The 27,529-nt window shown below is 39.1% G+C and overlaps 1 protein-coding gene across 3 annotated transcripts in view; it reads right to left on the reverse strand.

Moving 5' to 3' along the window:
* Window positions 1-27,529, reverse strand: part of sbf2 (SET binding factor 2) — a 118,530-nt gene that overhangs the window by 78,256 nt on the left and 12,745 nt on the right. For all 3 annotated transcript variants that reach the window (XM_037748319.1, XM_037748311.1, XM_037748301.1), the window contains one exon: window positions 14,045-14,130. In XM_037748319.1, coding sequence (XP_037604247.1) covers window positions 14,045-14,047 — 3 coding nt within the window. In that variant the 5' untranslated portion in view covers window positions 14,048-14,130. The remainder of the gene's footprint in view (window positions 1-14,044; window positions 14,131-27,529) is intronic.

Consider the following 27,529-nt stretch of genomic DNA (forward strand, 5'->3'; position numbering starts at 1 on the left):
AGGTTTTCGTGGTAAAACTGATATTAAAACCACTTGAATATTTTAAAAACAAGCATAATCCAATAAATTCTCTCATTGCTGTGACAGGAATCTGTCACAACCGATGCGAGACGGGTTAGATCAACTGTGCTTGCGTCATTATCGCTAAAACAATCAATGAATTCTGCTTAAGAAGGACCCGGTACATCATGTATGAGCATGCCTTCTTATATAACTGTGTTAATCATACCCCGAGAGTTTGCCAGCACGCTGTACTTTTTCTTAAGGTTATGTCAAAGCCATGTAATAACTACAGAGATTCACAATTATTGAGAGATGTCTTATATTAAACAGAAATCTGGCAAGAGAGTGCGGTTGGCTTTGCACAGTAAGCCATTATGAATTTAGCTAAAGTAGTTAGATAAGTGACAATGACTGCAGAGTACAACGCATGTTATGCATGCCAAGGATAACCAGACTCTGTAAGATCCAACACTAAGCAACACTAAAATACAAAATTCAAGGCAGTGGCCAGCGAGCTGTAAAAGAATTACAGACCGTGTATGATTTCTCTCCCAAATCACAACGGACGCTAACAGACCATAACAACCCTTTCTGATTCTGGCATTTGTGACAGGCATGGTGAAAGACACAAACAGAATTGTCCTACTTGGGTTGTACCTGGCCTTAACCTCAAATATTTAAAGGATGTGGAAATGAAGGATGGAGACTTTTAGCGGAACCGGTAGTTCTACTGAATATTTACAACAACAGTTTATAACAGTTTGCTTGACATAAATATTTGTGAAACAAACGATTAGGGTTTTATTAGAATTCAAAGTGGTGATGTCAAGAAGGAGTACTGAGCCACATTTTACTAGAAAATACAACTAACTCCAACTTGTATACAGTCATTTTTATAGGAGGGACAGAAAGAAAATGAAAGTGGTAATGAATCAATTGGTACATTGACTATCTTTCCATCAGTGCAACTAATTATCCTACCATACATCATCTTTGTCTGTGCTCGTGCACTTAATAACTTACTTTTTGACAGGGAGATGAGCTCTGTCTGATTTAAGTCTGCCCTTTCGCCCTACAAAGTACCGTGATGCCTCCCCAGGACCTGCTGTAGGGTCACATCTGGCCTCCATTCCTAGACAGCCTGCAGCTGTGCATTTGACCTTCGAGCACTTCACCTGCTTCTGCATGTCTGTGACCAGGCGGTGGATCTGTACTTATGTGTTATAGAGCACAATGATAGGCACCTAAAGCTCTGTTCAGACTGGGTTAGCAGTATTCCTGTCTGCCACAGTGTCTGTTTTGATAGTACCACAGGAGGCTCTACAGTTGGAAATTCTCAAATCTTTCATAGTGGCTTTAAAGGAACAATGTGTAACATTTGGGGGGTTCTATTATCAGAAATGGAATATAATACTCATAATTATGTTTTCATTAGTGTATATAATCACCTGAAACTAAGAATCGTTGTGTTTTTTCGTTAGCATGAGCCCTTTATATCTACATAGGGAGCGGGTCCTCTTCACGGAGTCCGCCATGTTGCTCTGCCATGTTTCTACAGTAGCCCAGAACGGACAAACCATAGCCACCATAGCCACCGTAGTTCTCTGAAACTCTTGTGAAGCTGCAGTAACGTGAGCCACAGTGTGCAAAACTGTGGTACCTTGATACCGCCAACTGCCCTCTGATCTCCATTGCTCATAAAGTAATGTTATTATGGTAAAGATCGCCTCTGAGCGAGGCGAACAACGTTACCACAGTTTTTTCAGTTTTGCACTCGGCGGCTCACGTTACCTCAGTCTTGGAAACGGTACTCAGTTGGTTGCAATCTGCAACCACACCACTAGATGTCCACTACAAATTCTACACACTGTACCTTTAAACCTGCATTAGGCAGAATGTTTTTGGCATCTTTGGGCAAAAATTCCATAATAACCTTTCTGCATATTGTCATTCAAGTGTTCTGAGAGAAAACTAGAGTTCTGCACCTCCTCATGGCTCTGTTTTCAGGCTTTAAAAAATCTAGCCTGTAAAGGGAGACTTTGGCCAATCACAGGTCATTTCAGAGAGAGAGCGTTCCTATTGGCTGTTCATTCAACAGCGGCTGCTGTAAATCACTCGCGAACGCCGATCAAATGGTCAAACTAGGCAGCGCTGATCAAATATGAATCAATATTCTGTTACTGTAATACCTATTAGTTGGGCTCTGATTGGTTGTTTTCCTCCTGTATGTGAAATCTTGCAGATGCCGTTAGGACCACCGGAGGACACAGAGGGACCTGATTTTTTTCAGATTACCTGCCTCATGCAGTACTGCCAGGATATAGTGACAGTTTTATAAAAATAACTTTTTTTTAAATCACATTTGCTCCAATTCTACCCACTGCAGCTTTAAGTACAGCTTTAATTTCTGCGGTATTTTGGTTATTTGTCCACTATTATTTTTCTTTTATCAGTTCTGATCAGTACCAGATTACCACAGCCTTTTTTTAACTATATCAGCTGATGGTAGGTAAACATGTTTTTTTATTTCATCTGTAAAAAGTAAACATGGAAAAAAATCAAAACACATTTCTGAGCACATGGTGTGATGAATGAAAGAGCAAGGTAAACAGCTTTGTCCTGAGGTTGTGGATCAGTACAATGGCTGTCCTGCGTCAGACCTTTAGAGCACAGTCAGATGATGTCTGATAATGAGCTGCCTGTGGAACAGGTGCTTCCTCCACCGCCTTGTGGGGGCCCTCGATCAGCTACAGTATTCAGCACAGTAGGCCTCAGTTTCACTACTCAGTTCAAACCACAACAAGTTTTGTTCCTCTCCTGAATATATACTAATGTAGCGGGGAGAGTAAATGTGAATCTGTGCAGTACGTGTCAGTGTGTTGAGTGCGTATGAACACAGAAGAATATGTTTCCAAGCAAACACCCTTTCTCATATAAAGCTTCACACACAAATCTCTTTAAAATGTTTTGTGTCAAGACGCTTATTCACTCACTAATATGTTAATACAATATTTCCTGCTCAGGAAACCACACAATAAGCTACTAGATGGTGACGTGTCTAAATCTGCAACTTCATGACAACCATGTCTTTGAAGCTTTACAGTTGATATTTGAAAACTAACAAAGTGAGTTATTTATTTCCAAAAATATCTAAAAACTGGACTGAAGTGGGAAAGAGGAGCTGGCCGTCTGAGTGGGCCCTTGAGCCACTACATTTCTCTTAGTTTATGGTGGCTTAACGGTAACGCTGATGTCAAAGTCAGAGGAAGACGACGCAGTTGATTAAAAAAGGAGAAGTGGTTGCTCGTACTGTAAATGACTCCTACTCAACCTTAAAAATAAAACACAGGTGCAAGACATCACATTGTTTCTGTAGCTGGTTGGTTAACTATATTTTAGCAATATTTTTAGCTTAAAAAGCTAAGCATCGTCAGCACCGTCAAATCAGTGCTGGGTATGTAAATTCATGGTTTAGCACAAACATACCTACGGACAGACTGGGAGAATATAGCCCTACGTAGGATTTTATAGTGGCAAATACTAGGGCTAAGCCGAATCAACCTCCAAATCAGTATTCGAAAGCTTCGTTTTTTGTTTATGTAAATATATATATGCAATAATAATGTATAAATCCACAAATAGCCCATGAAATAAGGAATAATCCCACAACATTATTCATTATTCATATTCAATATTAATTGTTATTTGTTATTCTCAGACGAATATCGCTATTTGCGGCAGCAGGAATGTCCCGAAGCGTTGATTACCTTCGAATATTTCTCCCCGAAGCTTCAAAGCCAAAAAAATGGTATTCGGGACAGCCACAGTAAATACAGTGTGACTTGAGGGTATGGCTCTAAAAAACCCTGCAACCAGCCTCCAGAGGCCAACCTGCTCCACACACCCAAAGAGACTAAAAAGCAACACTGCCATCCTCAGAGCTCCACACTCAGCAATTACAGCAATGTGATGTATTACCGCATCATGTTATTATGCTGCCAGTGGCCAAGACTGCTCCAAAGGATCTGGCTATTTCTCACTCACAATGTCAAACATCCAGCCAATGTCGATAAGAGTACTTGTTGTCAGGTGAAGCTTAGCAGGCTCAGCCTACAGAAGTTTGGACCGTATTTTATGTCTACAATGCCAACACAAAAGGAAACCATTACAACTGAAAGGTTGTCAGCAAGTCCTGTTGAAGAAGCTCAACAGAAGAACAGAGAACACCTAAGTCTGCAGAGTTCATCACGTCTTCAGGCAAATTAGTTTATCTCTTTGACAGACAGGCATTTAATATATGGAGACGATGAGTGTGTGGATTTCTGGTGTCAGCAGCAGTCATTTTTTACGAGAAACAGTGGCATTCATCAGTAGCCAGCTGGTGGGATGTCTGGAGCCAGCCAGCTCTTTAGATGGGAGGAAGGAAGGGTACAGGATAGCCTGGGGCATCCCAAAACTTTGCTCTTGGACCTGTTCACCCCACTACTGGCACCAGTTCACAACCACATGTTTTTGTCCAGCTCCTGGCTGGCCACAGAGTTGTCATCGTCCCTTTTGTGTTTTTGTTTGTTTGGACTCTCAGACTTGGGTCTATCCAGAAATAACAACATTTCAGTAAGCGTATATGTGACACAACAACAAGGGAAGAAACACTTAATTCCCAAAACAACGTATATCAACAATAAACCACTAAGACAGAGAGCTTCAACTGTATTACATCTAAAATTTTGAGTATGTTTGCTCTACAGCGTACTGTGGTTTCGTTTCATCCTGTGTATTCCCATTTCCTGGTGAGCTCACAGTGCTTTTCAGCATGGAAAGTCCTGCTTGCTTCACAGCTCCAGCTTGGTTTCCTGATGTGTTTAGCTTCACTGGCACACGGAGCATTGATTACTCATGTGTGGATCTTCCTGACAAACACATGATCCCATTCTCCGCCCCCCACCCCCCCGGCTGGAACGGCATCCTGCTATCTGGAATGCACTGTTTAGCTTGTCTCTCATAGTTTTACAAACATCATAAGAACGACGTGCAGCGCGACATGTCGAGTTACGGTCAATCCATCAGTGATACAATTAGGCCACATTCTTTCATCAGTCTGTGGTTTGGCACCGAGCCTGAAGCTGACTAACCAAGGCTGCTGATTATAACAATGCAGTTAAGCTTTGTCATGATTTGCTTATCCAACATGCTCAGAGAACAAGGCCAGATTAATGACTCCTTGCTGCAATAAGGGTGACTCTTCTCTTCTCTGAACCTGACCTAAGACCAGCGGCTCATACCAGAGTCCTGAAGTATTCTTTTTCTGAGACAATATGCATTAAAAACATTTCTATTTCAATTTCCAGCAGTCACATCAACTACCCACACGACACCAGCCGTTTACACATTTTCTGAATAACTCGAGCATCCTTCCCGGAAGTGCCGAGACACGTTCCTCATTACAGCAGGGATTCGGGGGAAAAAGGAGAGGTTCAAGAGGTCAAAGTTCGAGACAGTTCTAGAGAAATGACACAAATGTTTACAGTCTGGTCAAGTCAGGTCAAATTCCTGACTCATCAGAGGAAGTTGGGCCCCAAGGGGACATTTTTTAAATCTCATGTCTACATATTTTTGTCAGATGAAAACAAGTACGAGTGTAAGTTGGCATTACATATACAGTATAAGTTGTGATGCAATGAATCTTTGCAATTACAGTATATTCAATTTTATGTATTTACTGAATGTAGGGTAGGCAAACAATGCCTGCTACAAACAGATCACTTCAATAACGGAACACAGAGTACAATAACCTTACTCTAAATAATCCTAGCTTCTCTCTGTTATCAAATAGCCTTGGATTAGCCTACTGTACATGCAATTTATTTCTAATTGACTGCTTTTCTGTTTGGTTGGAGGGTTGAGGGACTCTTGCATTGCTGTTTGGCAGTGTGAATTGTAAGAAGTAATTAACAAATAAGTGAAGAAACTTCCAAAGGGAAACCAACAGCCTTCACCTCATTCAGACCTCATACCCATACTGCTTCAATCATCTCATTACTAACTTCTCCAATGTCCATTAAGGATTAATGGGATAAATCTGCTTAAAAATCATATAAAAAGGCGCTCCTTATAACTCAGGTGTAGTCCACAGCTAACTGACTCTCATGAAAATGGAAAATAAGAAATAGGAAACACAATAGGAGGGACAAAATCCACGAAAAGTAGCATTTTGGGAGGTTTTCAGGGGTAGGAAAAATTAATCAATTCATGTATGTCTCGCGTTTTTTAAATTTTTTTTTACGATTTTGAAAGCGATCTTTTAATGCCAGAATCGATATATCTGCTTCATTTCAGTCTATACGAAAGTAGAAGGAGGTTACCGCTTTTAATGTTGTAGTCTGAGTAACGCAACGTCATATCCGTTCCATATCCGTCAACCAAAACAAACCGCAGCTGGTAACAGCGAGCCGAAACGAGAAAGTAGGAAACTGCATAGGGTCTGCATGGAAAATCAAACATTTCTACTGTATTAATTTAGATATTTTCCAAAGTAAAAGTCCCTAGAAATGTAAGATTCAACTTTTCCCCATCATCTAGTGTTAAAAAAGTTAACAAAAATCGCAATAAATTGTAATTTCGAATCACAATACTTGTAGATCGCAATACTTATCGAATCAGCACCCAAATATCGTTATAGTATCGGATCGGAAGATAGGTGTATCGTCCCAGTCCTAGAGGTTTTACACTATCAATACATTTTTAGACAGTGGTAAGACATCCCTAGAAAATGACATTGTTAATTATAGATTTTAGAGAAGCATAGACGCAGTGCCTGTGTTGTCACCCTCGTTTTGGAAGATTGTTTTGAAGACTGGATTTTGGTTAACCACTGACCACCATCCTGGAAGTTCGGGTCAGACAATTTAAATTTGGGTAAAGAGCGGAGGAGTCTCGGTGGAGCTGCGGAGGGATGAGAGAGCAGAAACCACCACGTCTTAGTGTGATAGACTGACTCTTGTCTGTCGAGCAAACACTCATCTACCTCTACTTTTACAGACCACCAAGACACACATTGCAAATTTAATTAGCTTTTTTAGACCATAATGTTTTGTAGAAAACATATAGACTTTTTTATACATGTTAAATGGCTCAATCCAAGCAGACTGAAAAACGCTGTGGCCATTAGTGGAGCTGCATCTTAAAGCACTTCCGTATTGGCTTTAGTTTTTGGCCATTGTGGTAGCCGCTTGTATAAATGTCTTTCTTTCAGTAACAATTATGGCTACCAATATATATATCTGAGTACACAGTGGGACAAAATAGCAAATGACCGGCGTGGTATGTGGTCAGAGAAACAACTCTGCTTGCCTACTAGCTGACTGAGTGGAACAGAAAACCCACACCGCATATTGTGTGTTGGACTGGACCAGTACAGGATTACTATTGTTCAGTGCTGCAGCATCTCGCCCACGACCACAACATGTGAGACTAGAAATAGAGCAGTCTGAATATTAGACTGAGACTCCTACTGTTTTCACTGTCAAACACCTGATGGTAAATGCTACAAGCCTTTTAAAAGGTGAGGTCAGGTCGCCTTCAAACTTTGAAAACAAACTAAGAAACACGTCAAGGATGGACAACGTACCGCAAATGGAAAAAGGTGTGTTGAGAAAAGGTCAACCAAGGCTTTTTTCAAAAATGTCTGACCTGCAGGTAGACATGCAAGTATTTGGTAGCCAAATGGAAACTTAACAACTGCATGTACTTATCAAAACAAATTATAGCTGTGAAAAACGCAACACAATTACTCATAATTAAATCACATCAGGATTATTTTCATTACTGATAGTCTGCCAATTATATTTCTATGAACCAATTAATCATTTAGTTTATGAAATGTCAGAAAATAGAGAAAAATTGCCCATCATAACTTCTCAGAGCCCAAGATGATGCTTTCAATTTGCTTGTTTTGTTTGACCAACCAAAACATTAAACATAAAACTGCAAAAAAGAAGCAAATCCTCATATTCGAGCTGCAACCAGCAAATATTATTGTTGCACGGCCTTTATCTTGGCTCAAAGTGGCATTAAAGCAGTTTCCTATCTTTAACTTCCTCTATGGATACTGGTCCTCTTACTGTACACATTAACAGAAATGATTGTGCTGCAGAGCTCAAGTCAAATTTTCCAAAATATAAAGGCTGATTTGAGGCTACGTAATCCGAGGAGACGTTTTGTTTACCTGCTAGGCAATGTGATGATAGCAGAGACAGCAGGAATGAGTCCGCTGACAGAGCGGTGACTGCAGGCTACATGTAATAAACTGACCCTCATGTTCAGCGCTGAACTTTGTGGTTCTTTGGAATGTGTTTGACCTCTCGGGCCTCGGCGTCAAGACATCCCTCTTCACCCAACACACACACACACACATACAGTATATATACGTATATACACATACAGACTGAAGGCCACGCCAAGCATAAACATAAACAGCTATCCATTTCAATGTCGACGTTTTCAGTGTATGGTGATTTAAATTTCTGTTTAAGGATTACATTTGAATATTATTTTAATTAATTTTCACAACCAAACTAATATTGTGTGGTCAGGTTATGTGCACATCATTAGGCTGTTTTAGGGGCTATGTTTCATTCTAGAAAATATTTTCTTTGATTTTGAATCAAAATGGCTACATTGGATCCAAGACTGTGCACATGTATCTTGAAGTGTAACTTTGTTAACATTTAACTTTCACGTTAAACAATGAGAGACATATCTTATATTAGAACAGCTGGGCAGAAGGCACAAATAAGCGATATAGTAATTTTAAGGCAAAGGATCAAGAGGATTATATGATCACTTTAAATATCAACAACTTCACAACAAAGTTTTTTTTTAATAGTTTCTTTTATTTTGTTACGACCAGTAATGAATGAATTCAGCTGCATATAAATTTACAGATAATAAAAGATAAAAAAGGTGAAAAATTGCCAAATAATTAATGCTGATATAAATATTGCGACATGTCAACATCTGTGCATTTAATGGGTGTTTTACAAAGATTCTGAAGGGATAAAACCAGTTTTAAAAGGATCTGTTTTAAAGCACTAACTCAATTTGTTTTATGCACCTCCGTTATTACACGCAACAAACGGCATTAAACAAAAAACATCCTGCCATAAATTGGAGGCATATTGCCTCCACTGTGTTAAAATACAAAGCATGACGGTTTCATTTAGGTGACGTTAGCAGTAACATTTATAACACAGTTTACTGGCAAGCATTGTGACCTGAAAAAGCAGGCTTGGACAAGATTTGGTGTTTGTTACTCCATACACTCGCTAATACTTGGATTAGATGGATTTAAAAAGGTTAATGCTCATGTGGTTGTCTTCCAATGTGGATTTTATACATGCAATTAATGCAGCCCATTAAACATGAAAGAAAACGCTGCATAAAAGAAACAAGAGCACGCGAGGGAGAAAGGTGTAACAGAGGTAGAGTCTACAACTCACACTCAACCAATCTACATTTGACACCAATATGTTGTCTACGAGCAGCGGATGTTATGAACATTCACATACTCCAAGCATTAAACAAATGGTGCTTGTAATTAAACAAGCTGACTCAGCAATCAGACAGTGAACACCAAAGAAATTCCCCACATTCCTTTGGCGTTTGTGTGGCACATTTTATGTCTCTGTTACAAACTGTCTGGGGGTGAATCTAAATAACTAAATATAGGCTGTCCCTGTCCAACTTTAAAAAAACAAATGTTTTTTTTGTTAAACTGAGCATGATGAGTAGGCTTGCTGCGGTAGTCAGTGTTATACAGTGTTTAGGCACACACAGATTACTTTCCTACAACCCCCCCCCATGTTTTTTAAAAAAAATAGAAATAAAAACCATTTAGTTCATTTTTGCGTATCAGCACCGTGTTATCAATATATACTCGAATGATGGACGACACAAACTGAAAGTGTCTGCTCCGTACGGAGTCTCAGCATAGAGTAGCAGGAGTCAGATTTCACACACACAGGACTTGAGAGATTTGACAGACAAGACGATGGCGGAGGATTTGAGTTCAAAGCGAAAAGCAAAAGTGATATTTCGGATTTAAACCCAATGCTATAAGGGAAACATAATGTTTATGAGGCATCGTCGTGTGGAGGATGGAGCGGCCAACGTTAAAGATCAAAGTAAGCTCTCTACATATATTCACCATCGTCTTTTCTTGTAAAATGTCTGGTGTAATCCGTAACACCGGTGTTGTCACAAGTTTATTAACCAGTGGGAAGATTTCTTTACCGTAACGTCCCTAATGACGAGCATGACTAGGGTCACTTGACCCAGAGGTAACTGAAGGCAATGGTGGGCTGGTGGCAGTTTGGCTGCTATGCTGGATGCCCGAACTATAAAACTTGTAATGTACGGCAAAGCAGGCAGACACATCTGTCCTTGAAATTTGAAAATTAGTAAGACTCTCCTTTTCACAGCAAGGGAGACCACTATATTCCCTTTGAGTATAATAAGCTAAAATGAATAATAAAATACAAACAACCCCAATTTGCCGTTCATGTAATCATTTGATTAAAGTTCAAGTCAACCATATTGTCATTGTGTTATTCATTTTAGCAAACCACAGCTCAGCTTCTTTGGTCTGTCACATGATCCACGTCCTGCTTGTCACAGTAGCTCCAGAGAAAAACGAGAAATGAGAACAATACAAGTCAGAATCAAGGAAACCTTGCAAGTGATTGGGGAATAAACCATTGTTTTTAACTTCCATTTAGTTGCTAATGGCATGATATATTTTGAGAATTTACATCTTAAAAACCTGCTACTTGACGAATCAACTCCCTCTGTCCATTTACAGTACATCATCATGACTGTGTCTTCATATTGGAGGGAGAGGTGATGGAAATGTACTAGGTGAACAACTTACTGAACTCCATCCACAGACCTAGCTCATCCATAACAGATGAGGATTTGAGCTGGTTCCTATCATCATCACTTGCCTGAAAAGATTAGAAACACATTTTTCCTTGCACAAGTTGTAAACGCTTTTTTCTTGGTGCATTCCTCATCTGTGGTTATTTAGTTTGCTGGGGGCCTGTTGTGACCGCAAAATGCTTTTCGTGCTCAGCTTCATCCACTGTTCTCTACAGATGTGTTTCTTAGTGTTTGTAAATGAGTCATTTTCTTTTTCATGGAGTAGAGAAAATCTGCAAATAATAATGGTTTACATACCAGCCCAAAACAGAGCCAAAATGCAAATTGCTTAGTGGGGTCTGTTAAACACTATGGTGTATCTTCATTAAAGCTTCAAAGCTGGAATTTCAGTCATTTGGCTCTAGACCAAAGTTTGTCACACACCACATAGTAGGAAAGCAAATTTCTGGAACAACCCCCTCTTTCCCGTCCTTGCTCAGTCCTCGGGGCGCTTTTTCATGGAGACAACTTATTCAGCATGTTATCCTTCTACACATAGTTGTATCTCAGAAGAACAGTTTCAGCAAATATGCGGGGTATTTGCCAAAAAAGACCTAGCATTGAATGCATCCTCTTGTTTCAGCTTGGGCTTACTGCCTTCAATGAGAAACATCATGCTTTGTGCTCTCTTTGCACACTGGGGATTGCAGTATGTCTCAATTTCAGTCTAGGCTGACACATAATGAAGAAGCATCGGGGGGAACACTTCAGCGAGATGGAATACAAAAAATCTACACACACACCCACACAGGCACAAAACAATATGCAGGTCCTCAATGACATCTGGAAACACTAAGATAATAGATTTAGCTAAACTTGTGGCGGTGTTTCTATATTTAAACTCTATGAAACCATGACAGGACACTTGAGGGATGATGCTGAGAGAGGAGAGCCGACCCGGCTCATCCCTCACTGAAAGTCACTGAAAGGTTAAATACCAGTGCTAGGGTTTCCGCCTCATATTAACAAAAAATTCAGTCTCCAAAATTCTACTTGACACTTTGTCTAGACAAGACATACTTAATTTTTAAATTTTTCATAGTTTCACCAGTCACCAGTACCGTTTGTTGGCTATGAGGAGCACAATGCTGCACATCTCTAAGCAATAACTCACAACAAGACGCTCTTGATGGCCACCAACAGACTCAGACAGTGAGTTACACAGGAAGACGCCGGCACGCCATTCAAACCACCCACTCACAATATGTCTATTTGTGTTGGAATAACAGCCTCACATGTCCTCAATTGCCTAATAAATACCATAAACAAGGGTCATGGTATAATAGTATCCGCACAGAGCCAAAGATTTCAGCTACAGCTATAATAACCCTCATTTATCATTAAAAGGCAAACAAAACTGTATTCACTATTCATCCAAAATAACTCCAACCCAAGTTTAAACTTCTAAATCTGCAAATACTGTATAAAAATGTAGATTTATCTTTGCCTTTCTACAAAGAAAGGATCCTGTTATAGAGAAAAAAATTACCTCATCTAAACATGAGATGATGAGGAATGTCTGTTGTTTGGATTAGCTCTCTTCATTTATCTTGGCTTAGACATCTGACCCATATTATGCAACTTGTTGGCCTCTACACCTGCTGCTACTCTGCTTTGCATCACTTGGCCCCTACATTACATACTGTACCTAATATGACCTCCACCAAACGCAAAACATACCTTCAATTGCAAAATAGACAACATGCAACAAGTTTGGCACAGCATTTACAACCACAGCTATGGATCCTGTACGTCTTCCCTGAATCTGGATTTTACGAGTCATTTTTAGTGTTAAAGAGAGCAGAAAAAATGTAATATTTCAGAAGTATGTGCTGGATAGTACTTTCAAAGGATCGAGTACTGTGTTGGGATCTAGAGTCATGTCGCTGTTTTCTTTCTTGTCGGCTGCCAAAGCCATTCTGCTTCGTCATTAAAAGCTTATCTGCAGAAGCCAATATAAATGAACAAAAACAGATATAACACAGGCGCTAATGTCCTGCGCAGTATGACACTGTTACAGTAACTGCTAATGTTGCCCTAGAGATTGACAGTTTTTCCCAGTCCTGATAAGCAAATATTTGTCCATCCATTGCATTGTCCATATAAGGATAACAGACCCCCTGGGGCCAGCAACTATTCCCTTAATATTCCTGAAGAGGAAGATGGAGACAGGCAGCAATGTGAAACCAGATAGCAGGCTGGACATAATGTAAAAATGGAGTCTGTTTCCCAATTAGGGAACGTGTAAACGTTTGAGTAAACAATAACTATGTATTTATCTGAAACAGGAAATGCCCATATCTGCTGCACGAGCTCCAAAGGGCAAATATGTTTTTAAAACATGAAAATTCCCTGGGGTATAATTTGTCATTTTGTGACACTGAAAATGCCAGAGACAAATATTTCAAATATTTCCTCTTTTTTCGCAGAAAACATTCTCAACTATCAAATCAGGAAGGAAGGGGAAGGGGGTAATTGGTAAGGGGTGTAAAGACAAGGACACTCACTAACTAGAAAAACACTGTACAACCTGTGCACATCACACATTAACTTGTTCCAGAGATGGTGTCAGCTCTCCTGTTATGAACTTTGAAATTGTGATATTGGTCTACAATGCAGACAGCAAAGGCCACAGTCACAATATTAATGCAACCATTCAGAAACTAGTCTGTCAATTGTACTTGGAGTTTCAGAAATGATTTCTACAAGTCATCAAATCATGCAAAATAAAGTACAAGTACCTCAAAATTGTACTCAAGTACAGTACTTGAGTAGCCTAAATGTACTTAGTTACATTCCACCACTGCTAAAGCACAACATTTGTTTACAAGAGCACAAAGATCTTTGTTGATCTAGCCCCTTAATTTTGCTCTCATACTGCACCACATTGATGCATTTCATCTAGAATGTACAAAATGTTCTTCTGGGGGAGCATGCCCCCGGACATCTTTGTGCATCTTTGTGTTCCTGTGATTCACTTTGGATAGAGTACTTCAAATACCCAGGTGGGAGCAGAGCTTTGTTCCGTTTGGTTAATTTGAGTTTTTAGGAGGCTGTTATCACTCACCATCTCCACCCCTTGAGGAAACGCCGTTCCCTCCCAATCCTTCTTGGGGAATCGCTGAATGATCTTTCCACATCCTTCTCCTGAACCTGCAGATAAAAAGACAGGAACATCTCTCAGTCAGTGGAAAGGACAAAGCATCATGGCATGTTGAATTCTGCATGATTTTAAGAAGAGAAAAATCACCAATCTTAAATTAGCCACTTAACGTACATCTGTTAAACTCAATAAAGAATATGGAGAACTGAAGCAGTTCTTGCATAAATAAATAATGCACTGGTCAACGTACACTGTTTTCTCAAAGGCTTGCATCTCAGAGTCAATGTTTCTGAATAATATTTAGATTTCTTTCAGATTAATACTGACTTACAGTAAAGTATTGGACAAAGACGTGAGGAAAAACAAAGCACACTATATGGTCTGAAGAGATTTTCAGATTTTCCTGCAGTTAATTTCACTTAATGGTAAGTCAAATCTACTTATTAGGTTTGACTCAACATGACTACATCAGAAAACCAGACAAAGACAGGAATCAACAGAACAAAATAAAGATATAAAATGTAAATAGAGTATATCAAATACAGGACATGTTGATCTATGTTACAAAGAATTTCATTCTGCCTGAAGCACATGAACACGCCTCCCGGCCACAGACAGAAAAATGTAATTGTTGCAGTGGGCCGCACTGAATTCGGCGTAAGTTAGTGGTTAAGTGATTTGGAAGTGAAGCTGATTGACTTGGCCTGATTCTACTTTTAAAAAAAAGCTACTAGGAAGCGAGAATTCCAAAGAATTTTTTGGTTCATTTTTATTTGTAAAGAGAAATTGCGAAAAAACTGAAACTGAAACAAAACTAAATAGGCCTAAATATGTTGACAGAGCAAAATCAAATATAATGTAACACTGAAATAACCAGTCAGAGAGATTAAAAGAATGAAGCTGAATGCATCAGTGTATTAGGGAGCAGTTACTGTCAATCAATGGATGAATTACCGGGTTGAATTAAATAAACCCCTCCAGGAACTCGCGCTGTTGTTTTTGGAATATCTAATGCAAACGCATCCGACCACTGTGTTATTTATACAAGCTATATCAGTCTATATCCCACATAGTTTCTGCAAAAAATTGTGAAAACATGAACAATGCTTCAAATATCTTCTAATCACCGCAGTTTATTGCTGTAATCATGGAATTCAGAACCACTGGTAAGATGCCAGGTGAAACAACGTCAAAAATCCACCTCAACAAACCAACTTCATTACAAATAACTAACAAACAGAAAGTCGTCCTCTTGGGTATTTCATCTCAGACAGCATTAATTTACCCACTTTAATGCTAAAAGGAGATGAGTTAAAACAAGTTAACAAGTCACTTGATAGGCAAAGAGCATGTCGCATGTTCTTTTTAATTAATTAAAATAAGGTGTGCAAGTGTATAAGAGCTTAGAACATGATGATAGAAGTATATGATGGTCATTCCCATGCTCACTCATGTCTCACAAGTTGTTGTAGCCATGTTTGGGTTGATACCATCTGTTACACAGTTTAATACCTCCAAAATAACAAATTAACACCCCACGACCTTGAGGAACACCATAGAAAAAGCCATGCTGTGATTTGGTGTCAAAAACTTTTGACATTTTGAGATTAGATGGCGAGCACTTCTGTTCTGTTCAGAAAGCCCCTTATTGTCAGTATACGTAGGAAAGCCATCCATCCTCTGAATGCTCTAGGTCTCTAGTTTATAGCTGTAAAGTTTCATGAGGCTGTGATTATCCTAGAGGTCACACGGGTCATTTTATACAGTGAGGTCAAATTTAAAAAATGGTATCAATAAAATGAAAAGACAAAATAACATCATCACACATGAATATGATTGGGCTCATTGGATCCACAAAAGTCTCAGATTTACAGTGATACCCAATTTGTGTAAATCCAAGACTGTTTAGGGACCCCCTGTATGCAGAAATATTCAAATACACCATTTTAGTATAGGCGAAAATAACATTTATACTGCATTCAAATGCTTTTTTGTCCAAAACTACATGTGATTATCATAAAGTTGGCATGTATGTAAAGGGGAGACTCGTGGGTACCCATAGAACCCATTTTTATTCACATATCTTGAGGTCAGAGGTCAAGGGACCCCTTTGAAAATGGCCATGCCAGTTTTTCCTCTCCAAAATGTTGCCTAACTTTGGAGCGTCCTTTAGCCTCCTCCCCAACAAGTGAGATCACATGGTTGTTACCAATGTATTCCTTAGGTTTTCTAGTTTCACATGGTATCCGTACCTTCACTCTAGCTCTAAACCTGAACCTGCTACAGCCTCTGAAAGACAGTTAAGTCGGTTGGAGTCGCAGGTCTCAAGATCCTGGTGGGACTGACTAACTTAAGATGAGTCAGGAGGAACGTGGTCCAAAGTATGAGATATGGGACTTACACCACTACAGTGGAAGTTAAACCAAAAGGCACAAAGGGAAACCTTAATACCTTTAATACAAAGTCTTAAGTGTTAGTCATACATAAATGAACAGTACATAATGTAACACACAGGCGTACACACTTACAGTATGCAGTTAGTGCTGAGAGAGACAGCTGGATACTGATCTATAGCATGTGTAGCGCACACAGATTTGCGAGGTTGACAATCGAACTCTTTACCAGTGAAATAACTCCCTCATAGATTTCCCTCAGGACATCATATGGCTGGGTCTTGCAAAACTCTGAAATCTAAATTGGACGTAATAATTCACGTCAACATGAGTGCAAACACAACGCAATATGTATTTAGGAGTTGATATATGACGGCAACATTCTTATTTAGCAATCTGGAAAGCTAATAAATGAAAAGTTGATCTAATTTAAGAAAAAAAATCCCTCATTTCACATGCCAAAAACAGCCTTTTAAGATCGATTTCACAATATGCTCTTTGTCACGCTGCGTTGTCTGACCCCATGACTTCATCTCAACGTTATTCTAAACTCTTAGTCACTCTTTGACAGCTAGGACACAATTTCTATTCATCAGCCAAGGGAAAAAGTTCCTAGCAAGAGAGTACGAGACAGAAATTGAATACATGTGGCCCATTTTCTTGGAATTAATTTAATAATTTGGACAAAATATATATATACGAGGATGTTGTTTATGCCAAGCATAAATTCTCAATTCAAAGCATTCTGGCTGAATACTACCTTTGTTGAAGAGTCACATATGCTACAGATAGGGTCAGCTTTTTAGGATCCGGATCATCTGTTTATATCAAACAACGCCCTTAAAAATATTTGGAGTTCACATGGATTTTACCATCTGCAAAAGAGCTAACCAGTTAGTGCCGAGCTAAACAGCATTTGGGATTTACTCCCATCCAAAAAGTTAAAACCTAGAATGACACGTTTTGACATAAGCTCTGGCTAGCCCTAAAACCAATGTCAGAGAAATCATAACCAACATAGTCATAAGCTTCTTGTGCCTTTTAAACATCATTTGTATCCTACAACTCTGGCTCAAAACTATAAAACTTCTCCAATAAAAAAGGCTTGCAGGGACACCGCTGGACGTAATAATATTCTATATCGGGGCAGAGTGTGAGGACACAGTGGACCGCAGTGTAGGGTTAGTACGTTGTCTAGCTGGCACAATATGATAATATGATGATTCTTTGGACAATGATACGATATTTGCTGATATCACTAAGTCTGCTACGATTTGATTTCAATTTGGTTCAATTCAATTCAGGGGCCTGCGATCGATATGAAACAATATCATATGCCTATTTTACACATGCAGTTACATTTATATCAACTCACAAAAAAATAAAATAAAATATGATTTGACAATTCTATTAATGGGCTCTTCCAGACATTTAAATAAAAAACAATCTATTTTTTAAATAAAAAGAATAAAAATAGACCTGTTGTTCACTTCAAAAGTGGCACATTTCTCTTCTTTAAATGCAATTTTTTTTTTATCAGTTAAGAATTTCAAATTAAGGGCGTATCAATGATATGTATTTATGTTTTCACTTTGCATTGATACATTGGATCATTACGGGGAGATCTCTCGTGGCCATTTACAGTTCAAATCACTTCCTAAATGATTTCGGCATTTGCTATCCAGACAACTGTCATTATATTTTAATGCCAAAAAGATGGTGGTGTTAGATCCATTTTACCGTTCAGTGCATTTCAGTAGCCCTATCTCAACACGGGCAAATGCCATGACTCAGAAAACTACTTAGCAGATGAAGCCCCTGTTTCACTGTTTGGCCAAGAGGAGATATTCTGCACATGGACGACGAATTGCTTAAAAAAACATGACAATGAAGTGCTCCACATCATCGTAATGACATGAGGTCCTCAGTGGTCGGCTGCAGCCCTCCTGCACAAAGTGCCTCAAGCCTGCTGTCAACAACTCCTTGAAACCTAGACCTCTGTCGAAGAGAGAAACAAATTAATCACAATGAGGCTCTTGGGCTTAAGTGGGGATTGGTCTTGGTTTGGGGGAGTGTGTGTTTGTTTGTTTAAACAGATGGGAGCTGGATGATGGTTATACTTTTGCCTTTGTTCACCTGTAGAGGCGAGCAGAGCGTGTCCAGACAGACTGGTGCTAGTAGAACAACAGTCTGTCCGACCGCTGCGCGTCTTCAGGACTTTACAGCTCCTCTAATTGAAATCATATGCTCCGAGTACTCCAAGTTCAAATCTTCTACCACGGATGAAAATAAATGACAGAATTCTTCACATTCCACGAGGCTGCACTCGTATTAAAACAAACCGCGCTTTCAAATACTACCCCCCTGATAACTATAAAGAATCCCATCAGTGGGGATAATAGAAGCCAGGCCTGAAAAGAAACATGCTAATTTGAACATCCGCTAGCGAAATGGGAGGGGGGGGGGGGGATTTAGTCTAAAATCAAGTTTATTTATTTCTTTGTTTTTTGGCAGAAGCTATTCAAGCAACAAAAACCTGTCCAAGCCCACAGCACGCGTGTGCATGTTTAAGAGCGTGGCTCATTTCCAGCTCAATGCAGAACAACCTGTCTGTGGTACAGCTGGGCGATGTAATTGTTATGTTTTTCAGCTTTCTGATGAAATACGATATATATGTATATATATATCTAGACAGGTTTTTTCCTGAAATGACTTCAGGGACGCATTTATTAGGAACAATAACTAAAGGATAACCAGCCTTTAATAAGTGCCGTTAGAGATTTGCACAGTCCAGTACAAACACTGGGCCTCTTTTATGAAACATTTGAAAGCACAGACCTCCTTTTACTTAGTGTGTACATAATTTTTTATGAACTGTTGTGGGATTCATAAATGTTTTCTTATTACTAAAATGAGAAAACTAAATTTAACAGTGGTCGGAACAACTCTTAACTGATACCATGATAGCCACAAATTCTTACTTAACTAGATTTGTGGCCAGTTCTAGGTCACGAGACAGCTTATATCATACAACCGTTGGGAAATATGAGTCAGATAATAAATATTCCAGCTGCATTTAAACACTTTTTATCCGGTATTCATTCTTGTGAACGGGATACCACAGGAACGCCTTGAGGAAATGTCTTCAAATTTGGCACAAACGTCCACTTGGACTCAAGGATGACGGTTTGATTCTGGTGGACAAAGGTCAGTGTGACCTCACAAAACACGTTTTTGTCCATAACTCAAGAATTCATATGCTAATTATGACAATTTCACACTAGGGATGTTAATAATTAACTGTTCAACCGTTAACCGACATTAAGAATTTTAACCAGTTAACGCTATCGGTTAAAAGGAATATTAATAATTAATTAAAAAGCTGAGCAAAACTAAAAAAAAAAAAAAAGGAGCGGCTTGTCACTTAAAGGGACTGTTTGTAACTTTCAGAAATGCTTCTTAACAGCGACACCTGTGGCCGTGAAATCAACGAAAGTCAGCGTCGGGCTCGCGCTTGCTCGCTCTCAATATACCTGAACGAGCATCACTCAAAACAGTGAGGCGACACATGTCAGCTAAAAGCCCAATATCACTCTATATTTCAGCTGCTTGGCAGTAATGTTAGCTGACCAGACAAAGGTCTCTCCATGAACATGATTTAGATCTGATCCTAGTGTTGGCTTTTCCTGCCTAAGTGCAGGCTGAGGCAGCGGGGCTCTGCAGCGTGTCTCCCTGCTCTCTCCGCCCGCAGCCGGAGAGAGCAGAGGAGACACCGGCACCCGGTCGGTAACGAGAAGACAACGTAAATCTCTCCATCACTCATACACTGCAGCTGGCGCACCGCCACATGCGATGCACTAATCTCATCGGTTAACGGTTAATAATCGGTTAACGGTTACATTTTTATTTCTAAATTAGCATCCCTTTTTCACACAAGTGTGGAATAGGATATATTAATGAATTGTTGACATTTTGGACAGACATGGATGTAAACTGCAACTTGACTGGTTGGCTGATACCAACACAACACTGACTTATCAGTGTATCTCTACAAAAGCAAATTTTATAAGTTAATAACATAATAAATGTTTGGATATTTCATGAAAGTCTTTAAAAAAGTTTACAGACATTCTGAGTTTAACGTTCTGTCTCAGCATCACCACTGGGACTTGAGCCATTACTGCAAGTCAAGTCAGCACACACAGACAAATATCTGACTTCAGCTACTTTGAAAGATTGAATGAACCTAATAATTTATTACTGAGTTGTGTGATTTAGCATAGTCTCAACAAAAAAAGTGAAAAGCCACAGAGGAAAAGTTGTTAGTCTTTCTTGATTGGAGCAGATGTTTCTCCTCTTGGAAAAAAAAAGCTCCATTCATCTTCCTGATTTATCTTCCTGCTGTTTCTGTTGATTAAATCAGCCAAATGCTTATTTTACCATGTATGGACAGGCCACCGGTGGAGTTGACGTAACACTCACGTCAGCCTCTAACCTGATTTTGGCCGAGTTGTGCACACAGGTGGACTGTTCTGGAAACAAGTAGGGATGCACAGATTGTGAAATTCTGGGCCTATACCGATGTTTAAAACAACAATTTGGCAATTTATTTTGTTTTTGCTGTTAATTATTCCCCTTTTGTGGCAGGGAAATAAAGACTGAGCTGTTTTAAAGTCATCCAGCATTTCATTACACTGTCTTTGAATGAGCACAAATTTATTAATACAAATTTATGAAACAACCTTTGATATAACCATCTTTCACATGAATATACTTTACTGTATATATATATATATAGAGATATCTATATAGATATCTCTATATATCTATATATATATCCACACGTATGCATGGCACTCGCCGTCATGCCAACGTGATGTCCATTCAGTGGCTTCTTCTCTGACTCAGCAGCTGCTTACTGTTGTCCGAGATCGTCCGCAAATAACCAACACAAAATTTAGCCGGCACAAAATTGATGCAACACAACAGATAAACTTCAGCCACTGCCATCAACAAATGATATCTTCTTTGCAGATAGGCTGAAGGCAGTCCAAGTGAATATTGGCCGATACCGATGTTCGGCTGATAAATCGGTGCATCCCTAGAAATGAGTTCACAGATATAGCTTATTCACTTTCCTCCACTGCAATATCGATACCCCAGATTAAAGGGGAAATCCAACTAAAGACAGAATTTACATTAATCTATTTCAGAAAACTTAAGAGATCGAGGACGCCTTCACACCCACTGACACTGAATTAATGACCGGCTCTTTGTGATCAAATCAGTTTTTGACATATTACATCCAAATGAGTTGAATGTAGAGCTTCCAGCTGTGCTTCAGACAACGTGGCTACATCAGGAAACTAAACTGTTGTGGTTGTTCTGTGTGGGTGATATGCAAAGGAAGGTTTGCATGGCAAAAGGGTATCAGAGATTATCAAACTAATGATGTCATAAATATCAAATTCTGGAAGCTTTCCAGCCTCCAAAGACAGCTGCAGGGCAGGAAGTTTGTAAAAAGACAGACACTGCCTTGAGGTCATGCCCAGGTCGAAAGGTTGGGAGAAAAGAAAAACATATCAGCCAGGAGACAAGCTTAAAAAAATGAAAATAACACATACACACAACACATTTTGACATTCCACAGACTTCCGTGATCAACTTCAACATCTTTAAACAAACTGATCAATCATCTTTTCATCACTTCCTCTTTCCCTCAGCTCAAGAAAAATAAAAGCAGTGCCATCATCACTCAGTCAGTCAATCAGTCAGTCAGTCAATCAGTCAGTGGGTCGAAACCTTCCTTCCCCATTTGCAACTGTGCATATGGTGGCTTACAGTTCATCCAAAAAATGATGCAATTCAGTATACAGCCCCTGGTTACATCTGTTGGTATACTTAAAGTATATGAATTGTCTTCAGACTAGTCTGAGTTCAGAACAATGTCTGCTTTCAACACATCCAGACGGAGTCCATTCTAAGTTCAACACTTTATTAGCTTTAAAGATATAGATATTGCCGTCATTAAGTCTCATCAGATTAAGGAAATGGTTTCACAGTTGTTTTATAGTGTTCAGTTTTTTTTCCAACTATAGTCCACCAACCTATTCCATCTGTCACATTTCATTTCCTCTTAAAATGTCATGCTGCTGAAATGTTTCCTGACATGAACTTTACATAATTTGAATAACCACAGAAATCCCAAAGCTCTGATAGTATAACGCCTTATCAACAGACTGAGAGTAGTGTAACGGTAGCCAGTGGAGTTTCCCTACATACTGTATCAGTTTTAAACTCTACAACAGAGAGGAAGGAACTACTCCATTGTGGTCAGGATGCCTTTCACCACAAAGTCTGAATCCAAACGAGAAGCTGCCAAATGTGGAGTTCAAAAGAAAACAATCAATGGAGGCAGAAAATCCAAGATGTATAGGAGCGAAACAATTCCACATCTGCCAACTTACTCTCAGTAACAACATTAATGTGACACCTTTGTTAACCACAAGCAGCCTGTTGGTGCTGAAATAATACAAGGACTGACATTTGACATCAACGGCTGACTGACGGATGTATGAGAGCCTTTTTTTCCCTGATAAGTCATATCAGGGTCAAAAAGACAGATGGGAAAAAGTGCATGTGAAAGGTTTTTAATAGAGAATCTCTGACTAATTTAAAGAACTTAACGGGCATGCAGAGGTTGTTATTATGTGATAGTCAGCATATTGAAGTATTGGCAACAGTTATGCTTATAATCATTTAATTCTTTGTGACACTAAAGAACATAAATATTAGAGCTGTCAAAGTTAATGCGATAATAACGCCTTAATGCAAATTTGTTTTAACTGCACAAATTTCTTTAGCACATTAACAACACTTGCAATGTTTAGGTGTTAGCAGGCTCAGTATAAAAGCTAGAGTGAAGATGCTGGTATCATATGAAACTAAGAAATCTGAGGAATCCACTGGTACCAATCATGTCATACTAAATTACTATTAAATAGCTAAATAATGCTACAAACATGGCCGTTTTCAAAGGAGTCCCTTGACCTCTGACCTCAAGATATGTGAATGAAAATGGGTTCTATGGGTACCCATGAGTCTCCCCTTTACAGACATGCCCACTTTATGATAATCACATGCAGTTTTGGGCAAGTCATAGTCAAGTCAGCACACTGACACACTGACAGCTGTTGTTGTTGTTGGGCTGCAGTTTGCCATGCTATGATTTGAGCATATATTTTATGCTAAATGCAGTACCTGTGAGGGTTTCTGGACAATATTTGTCATTGTTTTGTATAGTTAATTGATTTCCAGTAATAAAATACATACATACATACATTTGCATAAAGCAGCATATTTGTCCACTCCCATGTTGATAAGAGTATTAAATACCTGTCAAATCTCCCTTTAAGATACATTTTGAACAGAGAAAATGTGTGATTAATTTGCAATTAATTGTGATTAACTATGGACAATCATGCAATTAATCGCGATTAAATATTTCAATCGCTTGACAGCCCTAATAAATATTTTTTAATATTTAAATGAATGAATCTGAAAACTTTTCGCGGACCCCCCTGGGAGAGAGACACGGACCCCACTTTCACCGTAAGCAAGTAATGCCAGATTAAATATAGAGCAGATGATAAAAACATCTACAATGCTGTGTGAGTTATTGCTCAAAAGTACAGCTATTAATCTTATTCCATAAGTACTGAGCCACCAACAAACCAACATGTGTTGATGTTACTGCTGATAAAACAAAACAGACTACACAACTTGAATAACTAACGATTTAGAAAACCAACCACAACACATGGCAGCACTTCAAGATCTGGCATCTAAACCATGAAGTCAACATCTCCAGCTGTTGGAAGGGACACTCTCTAAAGTCAGGTTATGCAAACAATATTTACTTTATGGCATTATTTTGCCAAAGTTAGTACTTACTAAGTTAACAGATGGCATTTAGCTATCATCTTAGCATAAATAAACAGCTGTCAAATATAATCCTGGACTGATTGTCAGGAGTTAATACTTTGTTGAGCCTTGTTTACGTAACATATTTTTAGACAAAGGCTCAGCGAGTTTGTAAATACAAAAGTGCAGCCTCTTGATACAGGTCCAAAGCAACTTCCCAAACAACATTCTGATCTTGTGAAAACTTTCTGGCTTATAAATCAAGTTTTAGTAATAAGAAATGTGTTGTTTTACTAAAACTGAACAAATTAATAAGCATATTCTGGAATTTCTGGTTAAAAAAAAAAAAAAGTTAACAACCCTGGATTTCATTTCATGATGCAACATGAAAAAAGCAATGCTGCAAGAAAAAGCACAAAATTTCATGCAGTCAGTAACATGCAGCTGTGCAGGCGTTTCCCTGAAATGAGGAGACCATTGTTAAGCTCAGAAGCAAGCCCAATGCCAGCAAATGTGTGATCCGAGTCAAACAGCACTTGAAAATAATCAAAAGGTTCCGGTAAACGAAACTACGAACCCCAACTGGTGTAGACCAACACAAGCTTGAAAATAGCCAAAAATGAAAGGCAAGAAACGGTCTAATGACGGAGTTACGAGGTGTGCCACTTTAGGGAAACAACCATCAAGACAAACCACAGAAACACCGACATGCGCTATTTCCATAGTATTTCCAACAAGATGCAATAAGTAAACAAAAATAAAGACAAAAACATGAACCTCCCAGAGATTCAAACGCTGGTTTTGTTCTTCTATTTTTTTTTTGCCAAAGCACTTTCTTTGTGGGTGTGCCAAGAGAGCCAGCACAAAAACAAACACTCTTTGAGAAGTTGTAACAGAAAGTCAATTCATGGGCAGGGTTCGACATTAACCATGGCCCTATGGCCCGCGGCCACAAAACGTTACTCTCCGGCCACCACAGATCCGATGTAGGTGGCCCCCTGTGGCCACCAAGTTATATCAGGTCTCTCTTGACAATGAGAAAATAAAATGAGAAATAAAACCCATTTAGTTCATTTTCGTGTATCAGCGCCGTATTATCAATACATAGTCGGACGACAGACGCTACAAACTGAAAACTGAAAGTGTCTGCTCCGCATGGTCTCCGTATAAGTCGACCGTAGAGGCCAGACACACAGCCATCTAACGTTAAAGATCAAAGTAAGCACTCTACATATCTTGAACGTCATCTTTTCTTGTAACATGTCCAGTGTAATCGGTAACACCAGTATTGTCACTCCTCACTTTAATTTTCTAAAGAAAATGAATCCCCGGGTCTCTCCCCTGTGTGAAGTGTAAAGAAGAAGTAGGAACTTCCCATCATTGTATCTGGCAATGTCCCTTGATAACCAGATACTGGAAATGTATTGCCGAGCTTGTTTCTCCTGAATGTACCTACGGGGGAGTTTTCTTTATCCGGTGGACGGCTGACTTTATTGGTTAAACTTCTGCTTCTTGTGAGGCGATGCATTCCGATCAAGGAGAAACCTCCCTCAGTCACACAATGGTACAGAGAATTATTGATTGTTTTCCTATGGAACACCTAAGCGCTACATTAAAGGATAACGTCAATCTATTTTATAATATTTGGCAACCCTTCCTTGATTATCTTCCTGCTGATCTTGTTGTCCAACTGCAGAAAGGACGCCCGCGCTTTGTGTTCACAAATAAGACACTGTTTTTCCTTTCCTCTGACATGGTTTTAATGTAAACAAAAATGTATATATTGTAATTAATATGTATAACTAATTTATTTATTCTTGCTCTTACAGTAGCTATATCTGTACAATCTGGTTCTTTGTTTGGTTGTAGGTTTTGGAGGATAAAACCTAGCATGGAGTCATTCTTAACTACATCTATTACAATCATGCTTGAAAGGCATTTATATTTTTATTTTATCTGATGAAGAAATTACTCCACATCTAAAGCTTGCATACTTGCATCCCTACAGATATACACAGCCAAAAGACATCTGCAGATGGAAACATTTTGCTCTCGATCATTTGGAAGTATGATTTTTGTTATTTTGCTGGAGTGTGCAATGTTACATAAGACCTTCCCCAAGTCCAGAACAGAAAATCCAGACCATAAAGTCACATAAAGTAGAGATTGGGCATTGCGTCTGTGAAACACACTCCAAAAGCAGTTTGATTCAATTAAGATTGATGATATCCATCCAATAAGCTGTCTGAGAAAAGCAACTGGGCAAATTCCTCTTTTTAACTTGGCAAATTACAATTTATGGCGAACAGCTCGCCAGACAGTATATAACCCCTTGCCAATGAAGAGAAACGGCGTCCTACTGCAAAAGGAAAATACAGAATAGAGTGCAGGTTCAATACAGCCCGCATCCATCTAAACGAGCAAGCGTTTTCACATTCCGACATTATTCATGAAAATAATTCCAGGGTTTGTGGCTCATGACATTGGCCCCCAGGGAAGCAAACTCCTGCAGATTCCTAATGGAGGAATCTGCGTCTCAGGTCATGTTCTCTTTTATCATACTCTACCGCATATTAATTTTCACACATGTGACGCACGAAACTGCGCACTGCCATAACAATAAACTATAGAATCGCTTTTTCTTCGTTTGTTTTATGTCACCTCGGTCTGTTAACCAAAGCACAATGATTTGATCATTAGTTATGCGTCTTTCAATAAATGTTTCTAAATAGGTCACCAGTCTCACAATGAAAATATCACAAGTGTTCTTGCTGGAGACACATGCAGTACTCTGGATTTATATTCATTCTCAAGGGGCAAAAGACCAATATAGGAAAATCAATGAAACCGGGTCGTGCAAGTGCAAGGTCATAAACAGAATTTAAAGAGGAATTTTACTACACAGTACTTTATAATGTTTCCTTGCTATACTTTATACCTTTTAGTAAACATCTTTGCTATACAGTATTACATCTTTTAACCCACTGTACTGTATTCCTACCTCCACACCACCCTGTGTCACCCAGAGAGAAGCTCCATCACTACTAATACTGCACAGCGTTACTTCTAGGGATGCAACAATCCGACGTTTTCAGTCCCGACAGCGACACCTGGGCTTTGGGTATCGGTCGAT

The sequence above is a fragment of the Sebastes umbrosus genome, chromosome 2 (assembly GCF_015220745.1).
Source record: "Sebastes umbrosus isolate fSebUmb1 chromosome 2, fSebUmb1.pri, whole genome shotgun sequence".
NCBI lineage: Eukaryota > Metazoa > Chordata > Actinopteri > Perciformes > Sebastidae > Sebastes > Sebastes umbrosus.